This window comes from Anthonomus grandis, chromosome 8, assembly GCF_022605725.1.
Source record: "Anthonomus grandis grandis chromosome 8, icAntGran1.3, whole genome shotgun sequence".
Classification (NCBI taxonomy): domain Eukaryota; kingdom Metazoa; phylum Arthropoda; class Insecta; order Coleoptera; family Curculionidae; genus Anthonomus; species Anthonomus grandis.
This window is the reverse complement of record NC_065553.1, coordinates 18539084-18562959: the sequence shown is the minus strand read 5'-3', so window position 1 is coordinate 18562959 and position 23876 is coordinate 18539084. Positions and strand designations below refer to the sequence as shown.

Sequence of the window (23876 nt, the reverse complement as noted above, 5' to 3'; positions counted from 1 at the left end):
CTTCGGCCTTCTTATGACAGACATTGTAGCCTTTCTCTCTCCGGTTTCTGATCGTAAACGAAGGGAATTTATGAATGAAATGTTATATCTCCCTTTTTTATATATTAATATTTGGGCAGTTTTCTCGATGAAATTCTTGCCGGAGACCGATATTTAGATCTTTTTCAAAATTATTGAATTCCAATTCTGGCAATTTCTTATCCAAATCATCTTAATATGCCAAATATATCTATTTGGTTTCAACAGGACCCCATTTAGCTCGGACAGTGGATTTATAGGAGGGGGTTCTACGGAATGACCTGCAAGATCTCCAGATCTCATACCACTGGATTTTTTTCTTTGAGGGTATTTAAAATTAATTTCGCGCAATTTAATTGATCTCAAATTTAAAATTAAATGTAAAATTAGTCAAATTGATGAAAATACGTTTGGGATGACTTTTTAAATAGAGTTCTTAAATACTAGCATTTTGCCAAGAAGTTGAATGGTGGGCATTTTGCAACACTTATTAACACAATTAAAATGTTTGATTCGTTGAATTTCTTATACGTACTTTGATTTTGTTTTACATGTATCATATAATTTATGTAACTAAAAATGAAATTTGTTTCTTACAATTTTTAGTAGAATACATTTTAGAGGCTTTGAAATTCATAAAAACAGCAATTTTCAAAACTGCGTATCTTAGAAACAATTGATTAAAAGTATGGCCTGTGATACATCAAAATGTTTATAATTTTTGTGTAGAATTCAACAATGTAATCACATACAGGGTCTTCTACTTAAAATAAGAAAGTTGGTATTGACCACGACTTCATGAGATTTCCCGAATTTTATTGAAAAAAATTCGAAAGCAAAAATATAAATCGAACACACTCTTATTTATTTTTTATTAAATTTGTTCCATATTTTTGCCGTTCACTGTATATATGAATAACCAGAGCAATTAAAAGACTTACCCCAATTGTTTTATACTAGTTTTAAATATTGTAAAAGAATGTTCTTATAAACAGGGTAGAGTTGTATTTAGTGAAAGAGAAAACGAGCCCTTAGACCTGATTGCATTTTGTGTCGTACAGATATGACTGCTTTTTATCACATATTATAGACTATAATACATTTAAATAAAATCTCCTTTTCATTAAAATCTAATAATTTGCGGTCTTTCAGCCTATGTATTACAGGCTTGCCATAGACAAAGCGTAAGGAGGACCTCCTTGAACCATATCCTTATTCAAGAGTGTCACAATAATTGAAATAGCACTAAGGCATCTGCATTAATTGAAGTTTTTGGTTTAGTTTATCTTCACTAACGCTTCATTGACATTTCATTATTTTCAATAATTACATTAATAATTTCAGTCAATTTCTTTTATTCATATTTCTTTAAATTCACACTGTCAATGACACATTACTACTGTAACGCATCACTCTCCTGGTTTAATTAGCCATGCTTTCTGTTGACGGTCCGTCACTTCTCTGATTGACTGATATTGACAGCCCTAGGCGAGAGGTGGGGAGGATTTAGTCGGTACTGCGTCCATTTTTCGAGGACTTCTTCCCGTGTTGCAGGTAGGAGCGCACGTAAAAGGCCAGTTTTTTTTTTTAATTTGCGAAGTTTGTGAAGCAGGAAGTGGCCAATATGGTTTATAATTTATGGTCCTTAATCTTGTTCCTTTAGGGAACATTTTAATGGATTTATTTCATAATTCTGGTGCAGGATGCCCAAGATTTTGATGGATAGATAATGAAACCTAGCAAGGGTTTTACTTTTCCATTTTCCTCTTGATTCTTCTTCAATTGTTGATAGCTGCAGGCTTTTGATGGTTTGATTGTTCACATTATTACTAGTTATTTAAAAATTTTCTAAAATATCTTTTTGTTCCCAAAAACTTGGTCTTGCTGGGACTATGTTTCAAGTAATGTTTTTTTTGGAGTTATTGACTTAAGTCTTCGTTTATTCCTTATATCTGATGCCTATATGAATTTTAAGTATTGTTTGTGTAATTGCGATTCTTTAGCCACTGTCGATGTACCGATTTCCTCTTCGATAAGTTCCGGTAAGATCGACAAGGCTTTATCAACATTCAGCGAAATTTGTGAAGAACTAAATTCAAATTCAAAAGTGCTTTATTAGTCGAAAAATTAAAAATTTTTCTACCCAAGTGTCGAAAGATCTTTAAGGAATTTAATGTTTTCAGATTTTTTGGTAAAAGGTTGAATAATTTCCTGCTTTTATATACGAGTGACTTTTTTATCAGTGCAGATCTTGGAAGCAATAGAGGCAGAATGTGATTTTGCTGTATGTTGTAATGAGTGATAGGCAAAAGGGAAAGATAAAGGTAGAAGCTTCTAATATGAATAAAAATGTAAGAGTTATGATTTTTAGACAATAAAGTGTGGTCTATAAAAATCTCTGTGATTTATTCTAGTAATAAAACGGACAGCTTTCTTTTGACCCCAGAAAGTTATTCCATACCTGAGGTGTGACTCAAATAATGAAAAATAGACTTCCTTACCATCTTTATAGCAAAACAGCGTTCTACTTAAGTTTAGTATACGGCCTTTAAAGCGTAGTTCTTAATTAATCAAAATGTCCAGAAACCTATTTACTTCAACCTTTGCCAGAGGGTTTCCATTCACGAGCAGACTTGCTACGTCCTAAATCCAACAATATGTGTTTTGCTACGATTTAAACAAAGAGGACTGGATGTGAATCTTTTATTAATAATGTTCATGTCCTTCTCCATGATTTGCTGCAACTCCTTCACCACCTTATCTCCCCATAATATCGAGGTATCGTCCGCAAACAGGCTGAATTCTCCAGAGATACAATTCGACGTTATTCATAGTCATTTGCACACTAAAACACTTTTAAGTAACAGTACCTACCATTTTATTTTTTTTATGGAGACCATAGACGTGCTGAGATATGGTTTTTAATTATTTCCTCTAAAAGAAGTAAGATACGAAGAAAATTTAAGGGACAAAAAACTTCCATTTTTATTTGTTTTATTAAAAAAAAAATTAGCAATCTGTATCTTGAAAACGAAGCGTCTCCGGACATATGTTTATATGAACATTTTTACTTAAAAAATTATCCCTTAAAATTAACGTCATCACTTATCTTCCTTGATTAATCACTTTTTATTGATTATTATTACAGCATTAAAGCTGAAATTTTTGAAAAACAATCTTTGCAGAGAAGTCCCTATTAGTTACATAATTTATTAATTTAACAAGCAATGAGATTTTACATAAATAAAGAGTATGCATAATCTAATGGAAACACAAAGATACATTTTTTTATCGCAGACATTTTAGACAGAACGTCTGTAATCTTTTAAAGTTCATGAAACTAAACGAGAATCATTAAATAAACACATTGCATATTATTAAAAATAATTTGGCAACAATGCCCGTTCTCGTGTGTACTTTGTTGCTGTTTCGTGACCTCCAACGGAAAAACATTTCATTTTATTAATATTCAGGCTCGGGCTGCGTGTTTGCCGAATGTACAAAACTGTTAATATTTTGGTTTCTCAGGGGATTCGTTGTTTTTTAGAATCGAGAATAAATTATAAAAGACTAGAGATTTTGGAGCTTCGGCAATACGGAAATGTGAGACGGCAATAAAAAACACTGTTATATTGCTGAAAGATAATATGAAGTTGTAAGATAGAGTGTGCCAGAATGATCGACACTCGTAAATTAATTATTTTTTCATATTTAAGTTTAATGCAAATGTATAAGAGCTTTGTCAAGATATGGATGGTTTGATATCATTATATCGGGTCATATGTCATTTTAAAGGGAACAAATAATTATATACACTGGTGGCCAAAAGTAGATTGACAACTACTTATTTTTCAAATTTGTTTATATCACGGTTTAGGAAATGATAAATTAGGTGGGACAGTACCTGATTAAAAAACAACGGAGCCTATTTGTAATGTTTAATTATATTTAAAGTATTTATTCGTAATACCCAATATTATTAAAAAAAAATTAAAAAACTAAACAATTTTCAAGTGGCCAAAATTAAATTGACAAATTCAAAGCTTACTAAAATAAAAATAAGTATAGAAAATTTAAAGGGTTTTATTCAATAATGCGTTGCATAGCCTCTATTTCTTCTCACTTCCACCAACCTTTTGGGCATTGACCTTATTAAATTATCAATATAGGACGTGTCAATGGATATCCAGCATGCCTTCAAAGCTTCAAAAAGTTCTTGTTTATTTTTGAAATTTTTACATCGGATGTGACGATCAATGTAATCCCAAATGTTCTCGATCGGATTTAGCTCCGGCGACTGTGAGGGCCATTTGATAAAATTAATTTTTTCTTGGGTCAACCATTGCTTAACGACCTTGGATGCGTGTTTCGGATCGTTATCATGTTGAAAGTAGTGGTTGAGCGGCATAACTTTATCAGCGTAAGGTACACAACATCCTGCAGTATGTCTTTATACATGAAACGATCCATCGTGCCTTCTATCAAGTGTAGTGGACCCATCCCATAGCCCGAAAGACACCCCCACACCATCACGGAACCACCTCCATGCTTGACTGTGGACACCGTATATTTGGGATCATACCTTTGGTTCACAGGACGCCTAACATATCTTTTGCCATTCGAATTAATCAAATTGAACTTTGATTTATCACTAAAAATAACCTTTTGAGCAAAGCTCAATCGCGCCCGTACGTTTTTTAAACTTAGCAGTGGTTTTTTTGCAGGGCGTCTTGTTTTTAAATCACTATATTGAAGTCTCCTTCTAATGGTACGACAACTAACTGAACCCACACCTTCTTCTTCCAAATGCAGCTTGATTTCTTTTGAAGTTGCGAATGGGTCAAGTTTTGCTTTTTACAAAATTAATTTTCAACACGACTAGTGGTCTTCTTTGGTCGGCCAGTTTTTTTTAGAGGAACAACACTTCCACGGAAATTCAAATTTTTTATTATTTGACTTACTGTTACCTTCAAAAAGCCGCTTTATACACTTATGAATCATTATCGCTGTTCCGCCAATGTGTGTATTTTCCTCTCTGTTGTTTCGATACAAAAGGTGGCCTGATTTCAGTGTGATGCATTTTTCGTCCGGTAATCTGGTTTCGCATAGGCCCAAGATGTTTCATTTGATATGGGATAGATCTCATTATTCGAATATTATAGGTGAATATTATTCGAATATTAAGGGGATGAATTTTTGCCTCCCCCAGAATCCTTGAGGCTGACCTTGTTACTGGTGTGGGATTTGTCATGCGATGATCTACCCACCTGGGGTACTATTTCGTTTGTTTAAAAAACCATCATGGTTTACGGGGGTTTTTAGCCATAATCTTCCAAGTGGGCTAAACGGGTTGGAAGATGTGAATATCAGCCGCTCCTGACATGGAGAACAGACGCTGTTTGCAGCCGTCCACTCTGGATCAGACGCTGCGTGGGAACTTTCTTAGCTTCACCTTCAGCACTTCGAGACCTTACCGGCATGGGTGGCCCTACCGGTAGCTATGCTACCGCCGGCATTGCTCCCTGGCTGTAGGTTACTGAGCCCTCTAACCGACGATAAGGTGACAGTTCCTTTTAGTTTACTTTTTGTCCCTTTATAAACTCGCCAATGATAATGACTTATGATCTTTCGGCGAGTCGCCCTGTATAATTTTAACTGTTTTTTTTCAATATTACTTTTAGTACACACTGTATATAAATAAGCTTTTTCTTCTCTATAGGCCTCTTCCAAATTTCAAACTTTAAAACTCCTCTTTCCGCGCTCTTCTATCTCTACTGATGCTCCGTTTGGTCTTTCTTAGGTACCAAATGAATATCCCTGCCTTGCTATAAGACCAGTCCATCTCCGTTACAGTTCTGCTACAAGCCTTAGTGCATCCGTCACTTTATTTATTTACAAATTTCCTCATTGCGAACTTTATCCTTAAAAGTGATTCCTATCTGAGGTCCATATGTGAGCACCGGCATTATACTGAAGCTAGACACTTTCTTTTTTAAACTTTTCACGAGATTTAGGGATATACAAATTAAAATTCAAAAAGTAGCTTTATTGCTTTAAACAGAGGACAACTTAAAACTATAGTAGATATTAGAAAGCAAAATAGAGTTATATTTTTTTTCCAAATCACACATTCATATTTGGTAATCAAGTAATCGGCAATCGTAAATCGGCAAAATTGTCGGTACTGGTCAGTGTCAAATCCACACTGGGCAACTGAGGCTCATACACAGTACCGTAAATCTAATAATGTTTGGGCTGGTATCGTGGAAAATAGTAACAGGGCCATACTTTTTGGAAGAAAACTTAACAGAACAACGCTATTTGAATTTTCTTCAAGAAGATCTTATCCTTGCTTTGGCTGCCCTATACCCAGACGAACAAGACCCTGCTGCCCCGACAGATAATTTGTGGTTTCAGCAAGACGGCGCACCGCCAAATTTCTTTCGAAATGTCCGTAATTTCTTGGATACAGTGTTCCCAGGAAGATGGATATGACGAAGAGGGCCAATAGAGTGGCCGGCCAGGTCACCAGACCCAAATCCCTGCGACTATTTTCTATAGGGGTACCTGAAAAGTAAAGTTTTTATTGAGAAGCCAAACTTTGACTCTCCATTCTTTGAGAATATCTCTAGCATTAAACTCCTGTACTTTGTTGGTTCAATTTTGGAATATTCTTTCTGAGTCTGGTCGCCATACTATTAGAACCATATTCAAGAGCTTAAAAGTATACAGCGAAAATTTCTTAAATTCTTTTGGTTTAAATTCGAAAGAGTGTACCCGGAAATCGGCTTCTCACTGATCGTTTGCTTGGAAAATTTCAGGTAGATCCTTACAGGAAAGAAGGGATTCGGCAGATTTACAGTTCTTACATAAATTAATTAATGGCGTAATTGACTCGCCAGAGATCTTGCAAGTTCTAAATTTACACACTCATCGGCTATCAGCTCGCAGTTCTCAAACCTTTTACGTTTCAATACCTCGAACCAACATTACATAATTTTCGCCTATACGTAGAGCTTGCAGTACATACAACTTTATACAGCAACAATGCGATATATGTTTTCGTCTTTTTTATATATCTATTAATAATTTATCGTATCTATAATATTGTAACGAAATTCGGGAACACACTTTTATTGTCAACGTCAAAAACACTAACCTAACTCGCCTTGACTGTCGTTTAATTGTTTCCAAGATAAAAACTGACTAAACAATTAAAACTGAATGAATTGTCACGAAGCGCGTCCTTTTTAAATCCCGATGGAATAGTTTCGAAATATTTAGAATTATCTTCATTGTTTTTGCTCAAAGAGACCAATAATTTTAGGAGAATACTGACAGTCAAAGCAAGCAAGTATACAAATTCTAGAAAATTAGAACTACAGGGATTTACAATAATATAACCTAAAGAACCTAAATTGGGGCCAAAATGGGGCTCTTAAACAAGATGAACTACTTAAAAACTAAACACTATAGATAAAAATAATAAACCAAACGTAAGTTAACCCTAAAGAAACCCTACGAATCAACTTTAACTACAGAATACTAATAAAATTGTACAAACACTAAGAGAATAATTAACGTATTTACATTTTCATAATAATATTTATTTTATTTTGATAAAATGATTTCATGTTTATACAGGAGGGTGTCCCAAAGGTCAACGATAAGCCGAAAAAGGGCAATAGACCGGGCTCTCAGGGATTAAAAAAAAATACTAAAAAAATCTATCTTGAGTACTTTTAAAATTATAGGCATTCATAGAAAAACCGAAAAAAATTGATACCCCCTGTTGATCTGTGGCTACAAATTTTTGAATTTCTTAACAATTTTTATTTAAATGTAACCCTGAATAACCCGCGATAAATTAGAAAACTAAATTCCAACAAAACTGTTCACATTTTTACGAAATTTTCAGATTTTTGCGCAAATTGTGTCTTTTGACCATTATTTCCCAAATTTAACTAACTGTTCTGGAAAATAAAATTACTTCACTGTTTGGCAATATGGCCATGGTCACCCAATTTAAATAAATTCTTTAAATTTGCCTACTTAATTACCTATAAAATTAACTTAGCTTAGAGCAGCGGTGTACATTTGACTATGTACTAAAAAAAATAAAAATACACACCTATTGAAGCAATAATCTAGCAAGTATCTTACCATTTTGAAATCTAGATTAGATACGCCAACTTTTTAAATCACTTGCCAAGTAGTCAAGTAATTTTCTTTTCCATGACAGTCCTGGAAAAATGTCGGGTGCCTATTAATGTAAAACTACCCGTCGTACACAATACGCGGTTCGGTCCAATAATAAAAGCCAAAAACTTTAGACAAAAAAAAACACTTATATTATCAAACAAAAGTCAGGCAGTTTTAAGATGGTTAAAGACTATGTACTGTATGAAAATTAAATAAAAATCAGAAAAAGCAAAAAACCTATTAACCCGGCCCCGAGAATATAAAACCGACCGAAAAATAAAATAAAAACTGATAGCTCTGACAGACGTCGTTCAGGATGACGTGACATTCTCCCAATTTTTTGAGACAAATTTGGGAAATGATGGTCAAAAGACAAAATTTTGACAGTACTAAAAAGGTCAACAGGGTGTCAATTTTTTTCAGTTTTTCTATGAATGCCTATAATTTTAATAGTACTCAGGATAGATTTTTTTTAATCCCTGAGCACCTGGGCTATTGCCCTTTATCGGCTTATCGTTGACTTTTGAGACACCTGTGTACATCATTTCCACTCTATTATTGGAGTTTCTGTGTTGAGTGATTAAAATAAATTAATAAATTATTATTGCTCGAAATTACTTTGGTTGTTGTTGCAATCATGGTATTAATTTGCACTTTTTTCATTTGCTGTTGTCTCAAAGTCTGATGTTATCTTAACGTTAACGCACTTATCTTTAACGATCTTTTCGTTGTATTTCACTTTTAAGTGGTTTTTCGGGATAACAATCGTTATTTTTAAATATCGACCATGAAACATACGTTAGCTTATCTGTAAGTAATTATTATTACTTAATTTTTTTCAAACCACATGACAACAAAAAAATATCAAATTATAAATCTTAAAATGTAATTTTTTAATTAAGAATTTAATAGCAAACGAGGATCTCATTAAACTCAAATACGTATCCAAAGTCGATAAAAAGTGTATTTTAATGATACGGGCAAAGTACTCGAGCACTCTTTTTCTGATAAAGAGGCTGTTGATGGTGTTGCATGTATTTAATCGACGAATGCACATACATGTATATTATACGTGACCTAAACCAAACCCAACGTTGCGAAGTCTGGTATTTTTAAGTCTGATGCAAAGGTACATACATAATGTAAATGGATAGCACCATATTCGTTTAAACGATGTTTAGTCTAAATGCTTTAAATAGATTATTATTTATTATTAATATCGAGTGAAATTTTTGTCGAATGTACAGCCGTTATAATTATTTACTGTATTGAAAACAAATATTCTTTACTAACAAAATATCTTCATAATTATTATATATATATATATATTCATAATCACATGAATAAATAATATAAAGACAATGTATATTTCAATAACATCGTATAAAATCATTTATAAATAAGTAATTTGTTCTTTCTTTTCGCTCTGTTGCTGGGTACTTTTAATTTGCTGTAACCATTAATTTTATTATGCTTAGCGTTGTTAAAGCCGGCTTTTTATAACCTTCCTTTTTTTTAAACTAAATAACCTGTTTTAGTACTTTATCATTGCATTCAAAACATCTTAAAATAGCGCTATTCAACATAAACAATAATTTTTTTTATCATGCCCCAGACTTATTTACTTGATTTTGGCCTTGAGTTAATCAAAAAAAAAAAATCGTAATGCTATTGAACCATTTTAAACTGTTGCATTTATTGTTTTCATTAAAAATTTGTTCTATCTGACTCAGCTTATTTTCTTAATACATTTATCAAATAATGGATTTTTAAAATTTATCCAAAACTCATTTAAAGAAGTTGCTGAAGATTATCGGAATTACCAACTTTTTGAGCCTAATTTTCTCACTTCTGTGATTTGAATAATGCCTTTGACTAGTTCTTTAATGATATCTATAGAAAGTCAGGAAAATTGAAGGATATAAATATAATCAAGCAAGTTTAAACACAAATTCATTTACTTTATGCCCTATAATTCACCATCTTACATTAGGATATTAATGTCATCTTCGTAGTTGGATACTATAAGGAACTACTAAGACGGCGTTTTTTGCCGATGATGCCATAATTTTTTTCAAGCCTTTCAACTTTTGGGATGGCTGTGAAAGAATTAAGGCAGTTTAGAAGAGGGTGCTCCTCAACACAATAATAAAAACAGATTGACTTTGTCTTTGTACATCAGAGATTCCGCAGCTTAGTCGAAAAAACAAAAGCGTACCCTGGCGCAGACATGCGATCTGATTATAATCCTGTGATAATTGACTTCTCTATCACACAAAGAAAAGAAATCCAACGCCAAGCAAGGTAAAGCAAGGAAAAACTCACTGCAGATCAACCTCCAGCAAGTAATTCGAAGTCAACTGAAAGCAGACGACACTGACGCGACCTGGACTGAAATATTTAATATAATATAAACAAGCTCATAACTAAACAACTTAACTCGGAGATTAACTTCGGAAGAAAAAGAAACAATGGATGACCAGAGAAATTCTGAAGCTAATAGACAAACGCCGGAAATGCAAAAAACAAAAACCGAATGGAATATAGATGCATCCATAAAATTATTCAGCGGAAAATCAGAGAAACAAAAAAGGACGGGATGAGAGAAAGATGTGAGGAACTAGAAGACTTACAGCGAAAACATGATGCATTCAACCTGTATAAAACAATAATGGAAATATCCTGAGCAGATAAGCGACAAGCATCATATATGCTGTTTGATAATAACCGCCAACAAACGAGAGACATCTTCAAGGAAATAGTCATATGGGAAAATGACATCCAAGAATTATTTGCCCACATACAAGAAGTACAATCTACGACTGGCGATAATATCTAAGGTCCTACTATAATTAAATGTGAACTTGAAGGTGTTAGTAACCAACTGAACAACAATAAAAACCCAGGACACAACAGTATTTATTCAGAAGTTATTAAGTTAATTAATAAAGAAAATTGGGCTCTCTTTTTAAACTGCTTTAACAAATATATAACTTCCATTAGAATGGCTTGAGTCTGCATGCATTTTCATTATCAAAAAGCCGAGTCCCAGTCCAAGCAATGACTTTAGGTTGATTAGTCTGATGAGCAACGCCCAAAAGACCTTTCTGAGAATTGAATCCACAATCGAATCCAAGTGAGATGCGAACAGATTGGATGCAGGAGAGAGAGGCATGGGAACTCGTAAAGCTCTGTTTAGCCTTCAAATTCTGAACCAGAAAGACATGAACTAGCAATAGAGCCTACTCATAGGCTTTGTTGATTTCGAAAAGACATTCCACATAAACCTCCTAACTCCCTTGTCATCGTAAAAATCGATGGAAGAGATATCTAATTAATAAAGAATCTTAAATGGAATCAAATAACCAAAATAAGAACAAAGAATACTACACTCGCGAAAATAGAGATTTGTATAAAGTATATTGTCACCGGTCCTTTTTAATGATTTCTTAGAAGAACACTTTAAATTCGCACTAGATAATATTTAAAATGAAATCAAAGTAAATGGGGAAACCGTCAACAGCATAAGATATGCTGATGATATGGTACTAATAGCCGATACAGATGGCTTATCAGACCAGATCAGAAAGAACGAATATTATTGATAGCGTTCAAAGAGCATACTCATCCCATGGAATGAAGATCGACGTTAAGAAAATAAAGACAATGGTAATTAGCAAAAATGAGAATATCCCGATTCCATTGGCAGCACTCCAAGGATTTATGTGATATAGGCGACTCCTCTTTGATTCATACTTGCACCTGAGCTGCGAGGAGTTTGGCGTTGAATCATGGACGTTGAAATCGGGCATGATAAACAGACTGGAGGCATTTGAACTCTGGTGCTACGGACCAATAGTGAGGATTCCTTTGACGGAAAGAATTGTGAATGATGAATTACTTCAGAGAATAGGTGGTGAAGAGAACTACTATATATTACAAAAGTAAGGAAAACAGCATATTTAGACCACCTATTTAGATATGAAAAATACGAGTTACTTCAACTAATAATTGAAGAAAAATTGGAAGAAAAAAGGTGTTTGGGAAGAGAGCGATTGTTCTGGATGCAAAACATCAGAAATTAGACCGGCCTGAACTTCGAGCAAGTCCTTAGAATGGCATAAGATAAGAAGCATAAATAAGAAGCCTTTGGATTTCAAAGTATTTGTGGATTGAGCTTCAGGGATAGTTTTCCACAGCTTCACAAAAAAAGCTCTTGTGTGGGTCTAATAATGATGTTATTAGGGTCTTATTTTTCAATTATTGTGAATAGAAATGGCAATAGAATGATTTGTTGTATGAAACTTGTCTGGAAAGAACAAGTGATCATTCTATTCGTAGTTCTACTCCCTAGAATTAAAAAGATCTATGAGCCCTACTACATTTCTTTAAAAATTGATTTTCAAGACACAGAAATGTTTGATTTTGATTTTTTAACTCTTTAATTCTCAAAATTAGTGTTGTATCTATTTTTGGCTTTAATCAATATTTGCTTTTTTTCAGCAGTAGTCGCGAAATGCGCAACAAAGCCGAGAAACAGCGACGGGATCGGCTAAATTCGTTTATAGCCGAACTGGCTACTTTGGTACCCCTGATATCCAGAAGCGCCAAACGTTTGGACAAGACCAGCATCTTAAGACTGACCGCTACACATTTACGGATTTATCAAAGTGAGTTTTTAATAGCATTAATACATTAAGTAGAAAATGAGTAAATTAATAGTAGTAGTAAACATCATCTGTTTTCTCATGGCTTAAATCATTTTAATATCAATTTTTATCATTATCATCCTCCGCCCTTTGATAAATAACCAAGGTTCTACTTTTTGCATCCATCGCATCTACTTTTAATGTTTTTTATTACTGCTACTCTTTGGTTTATCATGATATTTTGGGTTCTTGACGATTGACGATTACTACTACTGAATTTATTCTTTACTCTTATCTTTTTTTTTCTATTATTAATCCTATAATACCAGTATAGTAGGATCCTCTGGTTTTATGAATAGAATCTTTTGCTAACTTTGTTCTGCTTCAATCTTCTGCATCCATTAATAGAATCTTTTACTCTGTTATTTTGTCTCGCCTTTTGTTTCATGATCGTTTAAAAATATCTAAATTAATTTTTTAATTCATTCTTGTAATAAAATTATTGCAAAAAAAACGAAATTTCCTTAATCATATGACTTTCGCGGTTAAGAAATTGAGCTAAAAATACACTCTGAACCCCTTGGGATCAAAATAAATTTAATAAATCGCTTATTGTAACTTGAGAAAATTATTGTTTTCTCTAGAATCGATTACTCTTGAGGCACTCTATATAATTGAGTTTGTCGTTTTCCCTAATAGGGACGTAAGTATAAATACTACAAAATCATAATTAATTTATTTCATATTTGCTTCGTAACAGTATCTACTTAAAAGTTGATAATCGAAAAACTTGTTTTAAATACCATGCAAACTAAAACAAAACTTGCACGTTATCGGATAATTTAATTCTTTTTGTTTCCAACTGAATTAAAAATACCTTTTATGAAGTCGGAAGTTTCAGTTACACGTGCGAATCAAATATTAGGCTGAATGTCCTTAAATTAATCATTGACATTTGAGCTTTTATACGGAAAATCTAAGGTTAAATGTACATGTACATCTTAGATATCAATTGGAGAAATTCCAGATTATAAAATTTATTTAGTTTATTGAAACATTTTAGCGTTCATAGGTCTTGTATATTGAGTCTTTAACGAAATATCAACGTCACCCCTTATTATCAAGTCTTTGCTCATCATGTGTTTTTTTTTTAGTTTATTGTTCTCACGAGAAAAAAAAAGGTCATCAGGCTTATTAATATCCCCATTATCATCTTTTTCTTCTAGTGCCTTGCCAAGGTTTCTTACTACTGGTCGCTCTTTCCTTCTTCAACTAGTGTTTAAAGTCCAATTCTACCATGTTTCCTAATTATGATTTTACTTACATTACTGTGTCTTTTTCTTTCTCTTCTTCTTCATTTGGCATAAAAGGATCACTTTACATGAAGTCTTAGACTTCGTTCGACTCTACGTTAGTCACATGTTCAGTTTATTAGATCCTTAAGTTCCTATTAAGAGCCAAATTATAATATACTAACTAATTTAAATATTATTACAGCTCTCGTCAAAAATAAAGGCAACTCTCAAATGGAACTACCACCGCACGTAGACCAGTTCGTTTTGGAGCAATTGGTCTGCGATCAGATGGGAGGATTCTTGCTCATTATAAGCCCCGTTAATGGAAAGATTATATTCGTTTCTCACACGGTAGAGACTCTACTAGGACACCTACAAGTAAGTTCATCATAACGTCAAAAATCAAGCATTTACATCTTCTTTATTACAGACAGATCTTATGGGCCAATCGTTGTTCACAGTAACAGCATCCGAAGACCACGATCGGTTACGAATGTATCTGGGATGCGAAGGAGAAGTAACTATGATTATTTTTTATTTTACATGATTATTATTATTATTCTTTTTATGGATGTTTAGATTGAACAAAGTTGGAAAAAGTACTTTAACATAAAAATTAGGAGAGCCGGACCGAAATCGGAAGCACCCCACTACGAGGCGGTCAGATTAATGGGTATTCACAAGCACGCGAATTTATCTCCGGGCTCGAGCAGTAGTGGAGCTGCCAGTCCCACGTCTTCGGCAGCATCGACTTCGTCATTGCAGACTACTCTTAATACCGATGTAAGTAACTGGAAAACCCTAAGATATGTTATCCCTTTCGAATCATGGTTAAAACTAACATTTAAGTTGGTAAGGTTGGTAAGTTTCATAAGAAGGTGTGAAAATGATATAGAACCCTAGTATGTGATTTTGGTTCCTTTGTTTCTCCTGTATTTGAATTGGTAGGAATTTAGTAAGTAAAAAATAGAGAGAGTAAAAAATTTATTATTTTATGGAAGCAGTGAGAAACAAAATCACCTTTTTTCATATCACGTACAAATTTTTTATGAGTCTACTCTTATTTGGTATCCTATCTGCTCACGTTGCTATCAATCAAATCAAGCCAATGACAAGAGCGCATTAGGTAATTATTATTAAGTACGCCTTATAAAAGTAAGTAGTTGACATTTTACAACGACATTTAATAATTTTGTTCTACAACGGAAGTATGTATTGTTGTTTTGCATAATGCTGTATGTAAATTCACACGCGCTTTGGAAAATGCCATCCTAATTTCTCAAACTTGAAGCTTTTCAACTTTTGAACGTGAATCATTTCGTCCGATCTTTTCATATCTCTCTCTTTAATCGAACCTGATGACTCAATCATGAAAGTTGCACAGTGATCCTTCACCATGATTCTCTACCTCTCGCATTACTTGTGAAACCGAATTTTAAGTGAGATCCATTTATTTGATTTATGTATCTCACCGGTGGTCTTTTACGGTCGACTTTCCCCTGGATCAAAGGTTTTTCATGTCGTTCCTCCATATAATAAACAAAAAATTTAAGCATGCGTCTTTGGGATTGTTTGTAATATATATATTTTGTATAATCTTTCCTTGTCGCGAATTTTAAGTTCTCTTACAATGGATGTATTACTACGGTACGCTGGCCATGATATTCTCAGCATTCTACTCTAGCATGTCAATTTCAAGCGCATCAATGATTCTTTGAAACGCTGCATTTATGGTTCAGGATTCCTTTCCAATAGGAAATACTAGTAATTTCAAGTCTCATTTTAGTTTCCTTATGGATACGATGGTTATACCAGATTTTGACCTATAGTCTACATAAAGCCTCCTTTGCCTCTTCTTTTGATCTCTTGTTCTGAGCCACCTTTATATGACTCCACTTTATACTCCACCCTTCCAGTCATCCAGAGCTTTTCTCAAGATTCACTCTCCGTAAATATTAAAACGAATAGGGGAGAAAATGCATCCCTGCCGTACGCCCATGGCCACTTTAAAGCTCTGAGAGTTCGTTTCCTCATCTTATTTGGTCTATGTTGTTATCATATAACTGTTTGATGAGATAGGAGAGATGATTGAGAAAAGCTTATTTTAGTGCACTGTGTCTTTGTTCTAAAGCCTTGTTCTAATCCAGAAAACATAACATAGCCGAGACTTTGTATTTAACTAGATTCTCAACCATCAATTTCGCATTTAAGATTTGCTCTCTTGTTTCTTGACCTGGCTTTAAACCTGCTTGTTCTGGGACTATTTTGGGAAGAAGATCGCTCTTGAACCTTTCTTGTATGATATGCAGTATTTTGCTTGCGTGATTTATTAGGTCCATGGTTCTGTAGCTACTACATTCATCTTTTGGGTCTTTTTTGTATATTGGAATAAATACAGATTTCGTCCATTCTTCTGGCCATTTTGCCGTTTCCCATACTTTTTGACAGATTTGGTGCAACAAGGTGATACTTTTGTGACCAGTACATTTTAACACCTACGCGACGATAATATGATCTGAGCCGGGCGATTTTTTCTGTCTCTAAGTTTTTTGAGTGCTTCCTCGATGCATCTGAAACTGTAGAGCTAGGTTTTTCCGGTACATTAATCTCCTCAGATGGTATGAGGTTCTCATAGTATGGAAGCCATCTTCCTATAGTTTCAGGTGTTGTAGCCAGTCTGATACCAGTAAAGTCTTTTATAGGAAGATATTGAGCTTCGAAGGTTTTTGAGGGCATCTTCATTTTTTTAAATAAATCCGAGAATGATTTTGATTTGCATTTTGATATCGTCGCATTTTGAGGCGACGTATCCATCTTCATCAATTTTAAGTTTTCTGTTTATGGTCTTCTCATATGCTAGGCATCTTTGTCTTAATTCGGAATCGGCGTTGTCAAGGATAGCGTCAAAAGTATTTAGCCCAAAATTTTCGTGGATAACTGAATCGTGTCAGCCTGTAGTTTTTTTCTTTTGAAAACAGTTTTGAATCTTCTGAGTTCAAGTTTATGACTTTAATCAGTCCACTATATCTGGGCTTTATCATAACAGTATGGAATCTTGAAAGTAAGAAATGCAAAAGAAGCCGTAGTGTTCGTGAACTATTTTTACTGCATCCTGACGAACAGCAAATTGCTAAATTACAATAAAGTTTTTTTACAAAAAGTAAGACGTGAAGGTGTGTGAAATAGCAACATTCCAGTCATACCAACAGATCGCCAATCATACCAACATTCGACAGGGTGGAAAAGCTATTAAAACGATACAACGTTATCACAAGTGTAAATGAATATTATTGAAATTCAAATTCAAATAGTTTATTGTCTAACAGGAAAATTCCCAATTACGAGACAATCGAAATAATTAAAATTAAAACAGTATAAGTTATAAGCACCTTAAATAAGTAGTACAAAAAAAAATAATATAAGATCCAATATAGAGTGATAACAAAATTTAAAATTTAAAACAATAGCATAATTGTAAGAATATAAGACACACTAACCAAATGATAACAATCACAGAAAAATAATCAGGTATCATTCAAATTAAGAGAGGAACACATCCTTTTTTTAAAAACATATTCAGTGCTGCTAAAGATGTCGACATCTATAGCATTCATCTGATTATACCATGTACAAGCACGGCACAGTGGAGCTTTGCTGGACAGATTTGTTAAGTTAAGAGAGGGATAAAATATTTGGTGCCTCCTTGTATTGGCAGGAGGAACAAATAGAGGTAGCCTCTCTAAGAGCTCAGAACAATGAATTTTATTATTGCAAAGTTTATATAAAAATATCTGACTAGAGAGAATAATATTTTGCTTTAGTGACAAATAGTTGAATCTATTCAGCAGGTACTCCTGTTCCACACCTCTTACTGGATATACTCCATCCAACTTAACAGAAAGTAACTTTAAGAATCTGCGCTGTACATACTCCAGTCTGTTAACATGAACATCATAGATGGGGAACCACAACATAGAGCCATACATTAATTTAGACTTTACCAATGAATTGTACAATACAGTCCAGCTGGATATATTCTTAAATTGAGAAGTGGACCTTACTATAAACCCGAGGGATTTTAAGGCTGAACCAGTGACCTGTGCTACATGTTGGTTGAATGTGAGCCTCTTATCTACTTCAATGCCCAAATCCTTCACTGAAGAACAGTCTAGCAACTGAGAACCACTCAATATATATGGGTATAAAATCTCTTCATGAAGAATGGAAATTGTCATTTTTTTACATTTGTTACAGTTTAGGGGTAGTTTATTTCTTTCACACCATTCAAAGACCCTATTCATGTCCTCTTGCAGCTTCAGGCAGTCCAGCATAGTACGAATGATACGAAACAACTTCAGATCATCAGAGAATAAAAGACAGAAACTCTCCATACAAAATCATTAATAAATAGATCGAACAGCATTGGGGCGAGGTGACTGCCTTGGGGCGCACCACTCGAAGCCACGTAATACTCAGACCCAAAACCATTAAATTCAACATACTGAAGCCTGCCAGTCAGATATGAGATGAAGAACTCCACCAGACAAGGATGAAATCCAGCCAAAGCCAGCTTCCGTGCCAGCAAACCGTGATCCAGCCGATCAAAAGCCTTCGAGAAGTCTGGGTACAGCACATCCAACTGGCTTTTCTCATTTATAGCTAGATATGCTGTTTCCAAGAAACAAGCCATATTAGTGACAGTAGATCTTTTCTGAAAGAAACCATGCTGCTTTTCTGTAATTATGTGCTTAATTTGAGGAGACAATTTATCGTGCACACATATCTCAAAGGCCTTCGAAAAATTAGAGAGAATTGACACCGGTCTGTAGTTCTCTATTCTGCCATGGTCGCCACTCTTAAACACTGGACATATTTTAACCTTTTTCCACTCTTCCGGAAATGTATTGGTCTTGAGTGATAAGTTGAAGATTTGTAAGAGTGGCCGATGCACAGTCACGCAAAAGAAATAAAGGTATTTGGTTAGGACCCGCAGTTTCTTTGTTTTTTAACTTCTGTAAAGCTTTTCTTACATCTGCCTCAACAAAAGATTGGACCAAAATGTTGTCTGAACCATATGTATCAGATTCTTTGGGCTGAGCAATAGAGGACTCAACATAAACACTCCTGAAAAAATCAGAAAAAGCATTTACAATACTTTTAGGACCCACACCAGTGGTATCTTTATAGCTTATAGAACCTGGAATGCGAAAGTTGTTTCGTTTAAGGTGAATGAACCTCCAGAATTGCTTTGGATCACTCCGAATAGCTGACTCAGTCCTGGATATATACTCGTGATAAGCAAGATCCATTTTTGTTTTTACTACCCTCCTAGCAGCTCTAAAATCCTCATAAGCAGCAGAGCACCGTGTATGAAGCCATCTCCTATGTAGCCTAGACTTTAATTTTAATAATGTCCTAATTTCATGAGTGTACCACACAGGATATGAGTATTTACTATTAGAGGGTCGAAAACGAGGAACAGCTAGACAAAAAATTTCATGGATTTTGTCATAAAAGGTTTTAACTGCCTCATTAACATCTGACTGGGTGTGTATAATAGTCCAATCCACACCAGAGATAAGCTGGTAAAGACAGGGAAAATTAGCTCTCCGAAAATTATACTTAGGACTCTCATTGTTGGAGGGGAAATCTGTAACACTCTCGAATTTGACAAGATTCAACGAGATATTAATAGCAGGGTGATATGCATCCTCAGTGACAAGGGGTTGGTCGTCCCTATCCACAGAACACTGGAAGTTGGAGAGAACTAGATCAAGCAAATTATTGTTGCAGTTAAGGGCATTGTTAAATTGAGAGAGATTCAAAAACGCCATAAAATCCCTTAGGCCAGCAAGTTTAGTGTTACAATCATAAACATTATCCTGTATAAACCTCATATTAAAATCCCCCAACAACAAAATATTTTGGTTCTGAATTGCCCTAAAAGAGGAAAGATAATCAAAGAGAGACAAGTAATTTTCTAAAGGCGAGTTTGGTGGTATATATATAACAAAAATATAAACACTTGTCTTGTTTACAGACACCCCGCAACCCACAATATCCATAGATGGTAGTATGACCTCCAAGTCCTTCAAATCAACCCTGACAGATGCCAAGTCATGTCTAACAGCAACAAGAACTCCACCTCCTCTTTTGACTCCAAGAGCCTCGAGATTTCGGTCCTTACGATACACTAAATAGTTATTTTGAAAAAGTTCCCGATCCCGTACACCATCCTGAATCCAAGTCTCAGATTCCATCCAAATCAATCCAATCCAAGTGTCAGATTATGACATTATTTTAACGTTGGAAATGTCAATGTTTTAGGAAGTGACTGGTTTTTATATGACATTAAAAAGCATTACAGACCAACTTTATAACAAAATTCTGTTTGATCATTGGGTTCTTGAAATGAAAGCTACTTTGGTTACTGTAACTCGTTTTAACTTTTTAAACTATATCATTTATTCAAGAGCGAAATCAAGGCCTGTTGACACACCGTGTTGGTTCTGTCACTGCCCGTCATTTACAGCCGATCCAACGTTGCCACGTCTAATAACTAAATCTAATACTAACTAAACATATAAATAAAACCAAATTCCAACTAGATAATAAAAGTATTAAACTAACTAATAGAACAAATCCCAGGCATCAAAAATTTTAATCACATATATTTTTTTTAAATACAACAAAAAATTACTATTACTTTTTTAAGTACAGAGAGCTTTACAGGTTTAAAGTGGAATCTATTCCATACTTTTCCATGGTAAAAAGAGGCAAAAGTAAAAAAATATAAAACAAAAGCTGATAAGCAACGAACTTTCTGAGGAAATAAAAAAGAAAAAGTTGAGTTAATACACAGAAACTGTTTAGATGTATTCCATATTCCTTATTCCAACATATCCTTCAATTTTTTAATTTTGTTTTGTTAATAAATTAAACAAAAGAACACTTATCCATTGTTTGGTCTAAACAAAATCACACATGTTCAACTAAACTAAATCAGCGTTCGCTAATAATCATCTGCTAGCTAAATTTCACAGTTTCACTGCACCTCATAAAACTGACATACTCCATAAAAGCTCTAAAGGGAAGAAGTTAGACCTTTATTTTATTTTGCAAATGGTTGTATATTAAACACCCCTTTTAATTGTTTTTAGGCCTGATGATGCCCTGCTTATACAGGGCGAGTAGCCAAATAAATTTGCTTATGAGACCGTGACATTGTTTTTTGTTTGTTTGTTTATATATATATACCTTAGTTATTATTATTTTTTAAATTAAAAAAGCTTAATAACAGAATAGAAGAGATTTAATTGGTTGATGTTTACAATTGAGCACTCTTAATTGTTCACTTCTCTCTATAAATATTGCTCAGAAAATAATGAGTTTATTATGTACCACTTCGTCATACAAATTACAGTATAAATGATGCTGTGCTAAGCATATAACCGCTCATTATAGTAATAATTTCAGCTCTTTGCTTGTAAGTTTAGACTATAAACGAAAACCACCAATAAACATTTAATTTTATAGTTTTAACCACCGGCAATTTTAATAATTATTTTTTATTACATTTTGCGTCAAAATGTAATTGTTTTTATGAATAATTACTTGTTAATTGAAAATACAAATTATATTTTGATTAAACATAGGTTTTATCGTGAGTGACATTCAAATTACATAATTTTTTTTTAATTGTTTTTTTGCCATGTTCCGAAATTACGGAATATTGTCATAAGTCCAAATTGTATTGATTATTTTTTCCTAATTGAAACATTTAGAAATTCTAGGTATATTGGTAGTATAGCATTACATTTTAGGCAATTTAATAATGGACAATTTTTCACACTCAAATATTAATAATGGATGAATTTAAGCAAAAAATTGTCACATTATTGACATAATAAAATAAGAATTGAATGCATTAATAGTATTTTTTGTGAATTTTCATTCAGGGGCATGGTGTCACAGCACACAGAAAATAATATTAGTTTTCTCCGTTTCAATTCTTCTGGTTTGCGAATTAAATTCCTGCTATAGTCGGATTACCGAACAGATGGAGTAAATGATGTGCGCGACATATAGGCCCGCCCATCGAGGCAATCTTGGCAGATTTAAACGAGGAGAATTATGCCTACTTATTTTACCGTACAGCTTTGCTTTGTAAGAAGTTTTTTTTTAAATATAAAACGCAGTGGCGAAGCGTACGAGTAGACAAGGTAGATACTGTCTACCCAAAATTATCCAGTTATGTGTCATTAATTTATCTCATAATTATTTCATGTAATTGTTGAATTAAAATTTTAAAAAAATTAACACAGAACGTAGTCGCTCTCCTTAATATTATTATATAGTATCTAAACATGATTAATCCGAAGGCGCGCCCCGCCTGCCGCACCGATTAAGATAAAAATACAGGGCTGACATCCAATTAATGTATACGAGCCCCAGGAAGACACATTGATATTTGTCTTCCGAAATTTATAGTATCTAATCGAACCAAATACGCATCAAGCAGGCTACAGAGCTCCGGTCCCATCAGCATTCAGCCTATTACGCACAGAACACAAATATATAGAGAAGTGGTGGTTGCATACAAACTGAAAGAAATTCTTCTGACAAATCAGCTAGCGGCCTCTCGCTTGGCAGCGGAAACTATTGTAACTAACTTGACAGTTTGACGTGTCTAATTGGACCAATCGAAAAGAGCCTTTTCTCTATGAGTAACCTTTTTGATTAGGCGTTTGCTTTAGATATTACGATTAAATGATAAGATTGTCAGATTAAATAAAATGTGATTTCCCGCCTTAATTTGGCCACGCCTTTCTACCATTTCGATTGGTCTAATTAGACACGTCAAACTGTCAAGTTAGTTACAGCAGTTTCCGCTGCCAAGCGAGAGGCCGCTAGCTGATTTGTCAGAAGAATTTCTTTCAGTTTGTATGCAACCACCACTTCTCTATATATTTGTGTTCTGTGATATCAGCATTATTAAAATTTGTGGAGAACTGATCAGAAGAAATTCTATAGCTCAAAGTCTTAATAATATTTACATTGCATATCCCTCTCCATGTTTTTCTTGTAATATGAACTGAAGGAAATTAAAAAAATCTTTAATTACTGTTTCTCAGAAACATTTAAAATATACATACTCTCACATCAGGAAAATTTCAATCAATTTTTAATTGTTAAATAGAAAATGAGAGGCCAGACATTTTGTAATATGCATTTATAATAATCAAGTTAAAAATTAAATACTTGAAAAGTGAAACTTCTTCATTGAAATCAACTGAATTTGATTTCATTAAAGACTAAAGATGGACAATACAAAAACATAATAGTAATAAATAAAATCAGATTTTCAGACTAACTAGATATAACTTTTTAGAAAAAAAGTCATAAATTTAAAATAGCATCCTTAAAACAAATAGCAAACTCAATCCACGTTGGCATTCATTCAAATCACAGAACACAAATATAGATGATTGAAATGAAAAACAAACTCAAATGGTATGACAATGACAAATGATGTTCTATCAGTCAATGTCAACAACTGTCTGTCAGCTCCCTGTCAATTTTGCCAAGCAAGATGGCCGATATACGATTCCGATTTTCACCATACAAGTTTCATCCATGCTATTACGTATGCAAAATTTACTCGCGGGAAAGACATTCGCGCTTTTGTCTATCGAAGTCGACCAGCTATTTT

At 33.9% G+C, this 23876-nt stretch overlaps 1 protein-coding gene across 4 annotated transcripts in view; it reads left to right on the top strand.

The window, feature by feature from the left end:
• The window catches only part of LOC126739999 (neuronal PAS domain-containing protein 2-like), a 198408-nt gene that overhangs the window by 143609 nt on the left and 30923 nt on the right, over window positions 1–23876 (top strand). For 2 of the 4 annotated variants that reach the window (XM_050445850.1, XM_050445848.1), the window contains 4 exons: window positions 12727–12890; window positions 14367–14542; window positions 14595–14681; window positions 14744–14947. In XM_050445850.1, the coding sequence (XP_050301807.1) occupies window positions 12727–12890; window positions 14367–14542; window positions 14595–14681; window positions 14744–14947 (631 nt within the window). Of the gene's footprint in view, window positions 1–12723; window positions 12891–14366; window positions 14543–14594; window positions 14682–14743; window positions 14948–23876 lie in introns of all 4 variants that reach the window. The other 2 variants (XM_050445849.1, XM_050445847.1) reach the window with 1 other exon arrangement.